The sequence below is a fragment of the Phragmites australis genome, chromosome 2 (assembly GCF_958298935.1).
Source record: "Phragmites australis chromosome 2, lpPhrAust1.1, whole genome shotgun sequence".
Taxonomy (NCBI): Eukaryota; Viridiplantae; Streptophyta; class Magnoliopsida; order Poales; family Poaceae; genus Phragmites; species Phragmites australis.
In genome coordinates this window covers 32,993,494-33,000,672 of record NC_084922.1, presented here as the reverse complement: position 1 = coordinate 33,000,672, position 7,179 = coordinate 32,993,494, and the positions used below count along the sequence as shown (strand labels likewise).

The 7,179-nt window shown below is 40.1% G+C and overlaps 1 protein-coding gene across 1 annotated transcript; it reads left to right on the top strand.

Moving 5' to 3' along the window:
- The first annotated feature begins 263 nt into the window (after positions 1 to 263).
- Positions 264 to 1,828, top strand: LOC133905651 (cytochrome b561 domain-containing protein At4g18260-like). The gene is made up of 4 exons (XM_062347426.1): positions 264 to 854; positions 1,026 to 1,187; positions 1,292 to 1,440; positions 1,537 to 1,828. Exons 1-4 carry the CDS (start codon positions 714 to 716, stop codon positions 1,826 to 1,828), a joined length of 744 nt encoding a protein of 247 aa, XP_062203410.1. The 5' UTR covers positions 264 to 713.
- Positions 1,829 to 7,179: the final 5,351 nt, after the last annotated feature.

Genomic DNA, 7,179 nt, shown 5'->3' with positions numbered 1-7,179 from the left:
CACTGGCCTGTACAGGCACCGGGTGGCGCAGATACCTGGCCGGCAATTGATCACCCAAATTCTGCGTTTCAGCTGGAGGCGCACACAAACAAAGGAGAGAGAGAGAGAGAGATCAGTTCATTGCCGCGTCCTGCACCACCGCGCCGCACCGCACCACACAAGAAAAGCCTCTCCTCCTCGCCCTACCATAGCCATCATCATGCCCCGGAGCTGTAAAAAGCTCGCCCAAATGCGCTCAAAAGGACCCTCCCACCTCTCATTTTGCTCCGTCCGGTCCCCCAACGCAAGAGCTAGCGAACTCCACCATAATATATTGCAGAGCACCGAGCAAAAGGGGAGCCTGGATGATCATCATACCAAAAGCTCCCACAGGCCACAGGGCAACTCGCTGGAAGCGTGTGTTCCGGATTGCATTTCCTATTGGTTCCCTGTTCTTGGGATTCTAGTGTGTTTGCAAGGCGAAGGAGCATTTCAGAAGTAGGGATAGGGAAGAAAGGATGGCAGCATGAGCGAGTGTGAGAGGGAGAGATACAGGTTGAGTTTTGCTGCTCCTCTTCTTCTTCTTCCATTGTTCAGCGCAGGCAAAGGGAACTGCGTTTGTTGATCCTTCTCAGTTCTCAAGTTTAGGAACCCCTTTGGAGGTTCGTTGTGTGGGCTTGTTGTTGTCTTGTTGAGCTGTTCCTTCTGAGGGGTGGTCAAATTGGTTAGCACAAATGGTAGTGTCTGAGAGAAAAAGACTGCTCCTTCTGTACATAACTTTTGTGATTCTTTCGCTTCTTGCGCCATCGAATGGCGCATCGAATTCCACGGAGAACATCAATCGAAGCCACAACAAAACTGGCCATCCTTTGGAGGTAATCAGAGTTATTTTTGCATCTACTTTTGAGGTCTTTTAATTGCACTTTAGGATTCTTTTTAAGTTCTGAGTTATATTCAAAAAACAACTCTTCGTTGGTTCCTATATCTAATGGTTTTTGGTGCAAGCAGTGTTACACTACTGATCGCAGAAGTTGCTTTTCTTCCAGATGACACCCAAAGTATCATTTCAGCTCAAGCTACATGCATTGTTCCACTGGTTTTCGTTTGGTTTCTTGATGCCGGTAGGGATAATACTAGTCAGAATGTCAAGCAAATCTCAAAACGGCAGATGCGTCCGAGTCCTCTTCTATTGCCATATCATTTCGCAGGTTTGTATCATCTTTGTGACATAACATTTCCTTAAAAATGTTTCTGTTTCATTTCCTTGCGGAGCATCAGAAAATAAATGTTATGTGCTCAATCGAGTTTGCAGATTGCGGCTGTCCTTCTTGCTACAGGCGGCGCAGTGCTGTCGTTAATGAACTTCGAAAACTCCTTCAGTAACAGCCACCAAAGAGTAGGATTGGCACTATATGGATTCATGTGGCTTCAGCCAATTATCGGTTTCTTCAGGCCAGAAAGGTACAACAAAACAACTTTCCATCTGTATCACAGCAACCTTTCAATATTTCCCACAAAGCTTATGCCTAGATCATATCCTGTTTCATATTTCTGCAGAGGTGTCAAGGTAAGGAGTCTGTGGTACTTCTTCCATTGGCTTGTGGGAATCGCAGTCTGCGCCACTGGCATCGCAAACGTCTACATTGGTCTTCGCACCTACCACGAGAGAGCCACCAAGAGCGTGAGGCTTTGGACAAGCCTCCTCACCGTTGAGGTTTCCTTCCTGGCTTTCTTCTACCTCATGATAGACAGATGGAGCTACGTGATGAAGCAAGGGCATCTCCCTGCTGAGCAGCTAAGGCCTACCGATAATCGCATGTTGAGAATTATTAATAGATTATTTATATAGGTGATGCATGGAGTATTGAGTATGAATTTATTGAGGAATGCCTTTTGATCAAGAGAAATGCATCAAGATGAATGAGCTCTAGATAATGCTCGGGTAAGTGGTGATAATACATATGGACTAACAATTATGTTGAGAATCGTTAGTAGGTTATTTCATAAGAGATGCCTAAATGATAAAGCATGAATTCTTTGAGGAATGTCATGAGATCAAAAGATATGCATAGAAGTTATTGAGCTCTAAGTGATGCTCATGTGATGATGAAGAAGCTAGAGAGGAAAAGACATCGGAGTTTGATGATGGTCTCAAGAATATTGACAATAAGCGTGAAGACCAAAGTTACTTGTAGAGACCAAGTAACTACAGGTATAGAATTATCAATTGAGTTTTATAAACTAACTCATGTGCTATGTGTTTGAGAGTAAGTTGAAGTTAGATTCCATATGAAGGAAAATATTGAATTGAAATATTTAATGTGCTAAGATGGAAGAGCAAGATAAAGACAATCTTAGTGGATAACTTATATACTTGATGCTTGTGATTCATACCTCGGTGGTAAACCAAATAAAGATGATGTAAAAAGAAAAGTCTTTCATACTTAATGTATGGAAAGCAATTAAGTGAACTTCATCAAGCTTCTAGAAGATCAAGAGAGGATTAAGATGGGAAGCGACGATGGACATCATCATCAAGCTCAGGTGAAGAGTTGATGACAAACCTAGAAGAATATTGAGACTCGGATGATGTGTTCGTCAAGTCCAACAGAATGGCTAGCTCAAGGAAAAAGTATAAAATGTAGGACATTTTCTTTTACCTGTCAATAGTGATTAGAGAAGAGAAATGACCAAATTGATAGGATAAATATCATACTATTAAGAGGAGTTTAAATGATTATTTGAATTTTTATCATGTGTTGACAAGCTCAATTTTACATGTGCATACTTTCTTTGGTAGGATGCTATTATTTGCAAATGGATTTTGCAAATATCTTAAGTCTATGTTCCTACTTCATATGGCATGTCACTAAGTTTGCAAAGATATTTTATATGTTGTTATAGTGAATGCTTTAACCCTTAGTCATATGAAACATTTAGGTTGCAAATTTGTTTTGCAAAAGATTAATGTTCATGTTGTTTTTATTGTAGTGGATATTTAGACTATGTTTTAGGTTTGATCTAATGTGTTTGAGATTAAGCAATTAGTTGGGATGTGTAGCCATCTGAATAAGTTTTTCGTAGAGTTCAAGATCACCTAAATCGTACATCGGGTTCAAAAGTTATCGTCGTTTCTCTGAATGCCAGGTGTGCTGATCAGGGAGTGGCGGTCTGACTGTCAAGAATTCCGATCTAACCGCCAAGGTGATGGTCTGATCGCCAAGGTGATCGGTCTGACTCCTGAAGCTTGCAAAAAACATTCATCTCTCTAGAACGGGTGACGGTCTGACCACCAAGGTGGCCGATTTGATCGCAAAGGTGGCCGGTCTTACCGCTAGAGGTTGGAGAGAACCCCTGTTTTTCTTGAGAGGTTGGCGGTCTGATCGCCAAGATGAATGATCTGACTGCTAGAGGCATGAAAAGTCTGTAACGACTAGTTTTAGAGTCGTTGATCTAGTAGCAGTTTGACTACCAGTTGTACCTTGGTGTGACCGCCAGATGCACTGAGAGATCATCCCGTGTATAACAGCTAGTTTTGGTGTTGTGGCCTATATATACCTATTGTCCAGCGTCTTGGAGTAAGTCTTATGCCCCCATTTGAGCATCCTTGAGCTAAGTAAAGTCTTACCCACATATTTGAGCATGTGTTGCATATAGAGAGGGTTGTGAGACAAGAATCAAGTGCATTTTCATTATTGATTGAGATTTAGGTACTTGGTGAGAGTCGAGTTCGTCTTAGCTTGTTATTCTTAATGTTTGCCAACACCTAAGCGGCGCGATGGTGTTGTGATCCGGTGATCTTCTCAAAGCTTGTGAGAAGGACCGGTGTGATTGTGAGAGGCATTGTGCACGTATTGTCGGAGCAGTAAAGTGTAACTCTAATGGAATCAAGGTAGCGAGTGGTTCATTGGATTAATCCAGCTCAAGATCAAGTTGCTCTGGCGAGCCTCTTCTCGTTGAGAGAATTGCATACTTGAAAGAGGAGCAGTTAAAGACTTGAACTCACCTCAACGTGGATTATGGGAGGTTGGCAAGTCTTCGAGACCACAGTAAAAATTTGGTGTCTTCTTTGTAGTTTGTCTACTTAAGTTTATTTACATTATACAATTTACATTTTTAGAATTATAATTATCTACATATCACCCTAGGTTGCAAACCTTGATATAGATATAGAATTAATCACTTTGTTGTGCTATAGATTTTGGGGGTTTTATGTGTGTTGTAACTGATCTTTTAATTCCGCATTAGAATCGGTTATATCTTGCAAGAAATTTTTGAACCGTCTATTCACCCCCCTATAGTCGGCCACCTTGATCCTACACCGGTGCAGTGCTTGCGAATGGTCTGCACTGGATTGTGGGTGTGAATTCAGGAGCCGATCTTCATAGGGTTTTCATGGGAAAAAACTGACAAGAGCGGAGAAGTCAAACGGTAGGAGCGGAGGAGATGCAGGGGAGTAGAGAATCAGGAGGCAGAACGCAAATGAGACCCACGAGGAGGGTGACGAGTGTGGGGGCACATGTGTTGGCGCGTGTAGATGGGGAAGGTGTGGAACGAGAGAGGGAGCGGGACGCGCGTGATGGATGAAGGACAGGGGCAGACAAATGAATTTATTAGAGATTTTTTAAGTAGTAAAGATAAAACAACACACTAATCTCTTCGTTGTATGGGAGCCAGAAAACAGCCCAAGCTCTGTGCTGTATTGGGTGGGTCCTCTTGAGCTTTTCTTTCCAATTTCTCATGTAGAATCTCCACAGGCTTTTGATTCTTGGCCCAAGGCTTAAGCCTCACAGTCATGACCCTAGACTCGGCCTGTTGTTCAATGTTGACTAAGCGAAAGCTTTTTTTAGATAGACTGGTTGAATGCGTTGCTACGGGCATACAAAATTTTCACTCGACGGAAATACAGAATTCTCATTCAACATAAGCACATTTATTGGTATTGCTAATGTCGATGTCATGCATGTGTGTAAGCTAATATGCACTTGGCTATCAAAAGAACAAGGAAACATATTTTGAAAACATTATTCTAGAAACAATACTTAAGTCTAACATAGATTTTGCAAACAACTTCTTTGTACAATAACAGAACAAACACCTTTATTTGATTACAATGCATCGATTTTTTTTTATTGATTACAGTACATCCATCTTTTTCATTCTTGTTACTACCAAAACACAGGGCTTCAGCGATCCAGCCCTCGATGTAGGCACTAAAGAGCCATAATGTGCCACCTTGCTTAGCCATAAATTTTTCACATCTGCAAGAAGAAGACACATTTAAATATTAAATCTAGTGTATCATCTAAGAAAGTTTGTTAGGGGAAAAGATTAAGAAATATTTGATGTTTTGTTAACCTAAGTTTAAGTTTGCATAGCTAAAAAAATAATTTCTCGTCTCCTATCAGCATGGAAGCAGTAAAGCAAGGAAAGCATGAACAATTTTTCATTATGTGCAACCATTCCTTGGTGTGACTGTAAATAAAAGCTACCTCGCATGAAAAGCCTGCAAGGGTGTTGAACCAATCTGTGGTCATCATCAGTAGGGCCGTTGATTAGCATGTGCAGGGTGGGCGGCCGCACAGGGCCCACCCTACAAGGGTCTCTTGTAGCTATCAATCATATATTATTAAAGTTAATTTCTATAATTTTAGATTATTAATTAGATCAGCAGGCCATTAATTTAGCCATTCATCTCACTACGAACGTCTACATCTCAAAAAATTTTATACGAAGATTAGATATAACTATAATACTAGTACTAAGCATATTTTAGCCTTTAGTTGTAACTGAATTTTTGTCACCCATTCAAATTGGATACTATAGTATAGCATATAGAATATAAATAGACTCTTGACATACCACAACTCTCCTAGATTGGATATTATTATATTTTTATAAATTTCTCAAACATTCCTCTTTTATTTATAAATATTGACCATATATAACATTAATTCTGTTTTTAACGATACACATACAACTGTATTCGAGAAAAGATGTCTTCTTTTCTGAGAGTGTAATTTCAATTTTACACAGGCCCCTATATACTGCGGTACAGCCTGATCAACAGTAGCATAAGCATAAGCACTGAGGAAGTAAAGCAAAAAAGTATGTACAATTATTTATAATTTGAATCCCTTCCTAAACTGGAAAATGGTTCCAAATAAAACCTGTTACCCTGTCAAGTTAATAGTAATCACCAATCAGAAAGAGGTAATAAACAACACTATCGATTTTATTTTCATTTGGCCAACCTGCAAGGCAGTTTTGCAGAACATCTACTAGTCCTACACAAAACTCCACCCATCAATGTCAATGTAGAATGTCAGGACTAGTCCAATACCCACATTATATATTGAGCTAGAAATCAAACTTAATATATATCGATTTCATAAATAATAATTAAAGCACAATATCATAACTTAATGTTATTATCGGACATTACAAAGCGACATCCGAGGATTGAAAAGAAGCTAATAAAACTGCAACTAGCGTAGAGTCTTTATTCTTCCATTTCCGTAGGCAGTCGATGGAGAGTACCACCTCAGAACATATCTTCTTCAGAGTAGTCGTTAGAATCTTCCTTGACTGAGTAGTGTGCTTATAGTAAGTGTGAGTATATTTCGTTCTTCACAAGTTATGATAAAATATGATATAAAGACATTCACAAATAATAAATCTTATATAAGCTTATTTACGTAAAGGTATAATTTAGTAAAAACATTTAATAAAAACATAAGCGAATGCTGAAAGTAAATGACCTCAAAAGTTGACCCTCTTAACTTCGGAACATCTCAACCGAAAGTTGACCATCTTAAATATGATTCCCCGATCATAAGTAATGAACCACCAACCTGCGCAAGTGCTCGATTATGCCTTTTCCACTGCTGATATCCAAGGACTTCTCCACTGCTGGTATCCGCCTGCGCAAGTGCTCGATAACTTGGCTAGCTTGATCGCCACAACGATGCCGATCCACTGACATGTCCGTTGGCTTATCCATCTGAAAGCACGAATCAGATCAGTGTGTCGCAACATGCGTGTCCTGATCAGCAATCAGTTTATGGCTTTATTTATTGGGAGTTCCAGAACTAGAGCTATAATACTAAGCAAGATCACATGGCAGAGCTCCATATGGCCCTATCCTTTTCGCGATATGTAATGCATGAGGTCATCTCCCGCTACTTTCCAGTTTCCACG

What these genes read in the sequence shown, in the direction of transcription:
- LOC133905651 (XM_062347426.1), top strand. Translation starts at nt 714, where the DNA reads ATGGTAGTGTCTGAGAGAAAAAGACTGCTCCTTCTGTACATAACTTTT. An exon ending in AAACTGGCCATCCTTTGGAG is followed by an intron (nt 855 to 1,025) that starts GTAATCAGAGTT and finishes CTTTTCTTCCAG; the next exon opens with ATGACACCCAAAGTATCATT. An exon ending in GGTTTCTTCAGGCCAGAAAG is followed by an intron (nt 1,441 to 1,536) that starts GTACAACAAAAC and finishes ATATTTCTGCAG; the next exon opens with AGGTGTCAAGGTAAGGAGTC.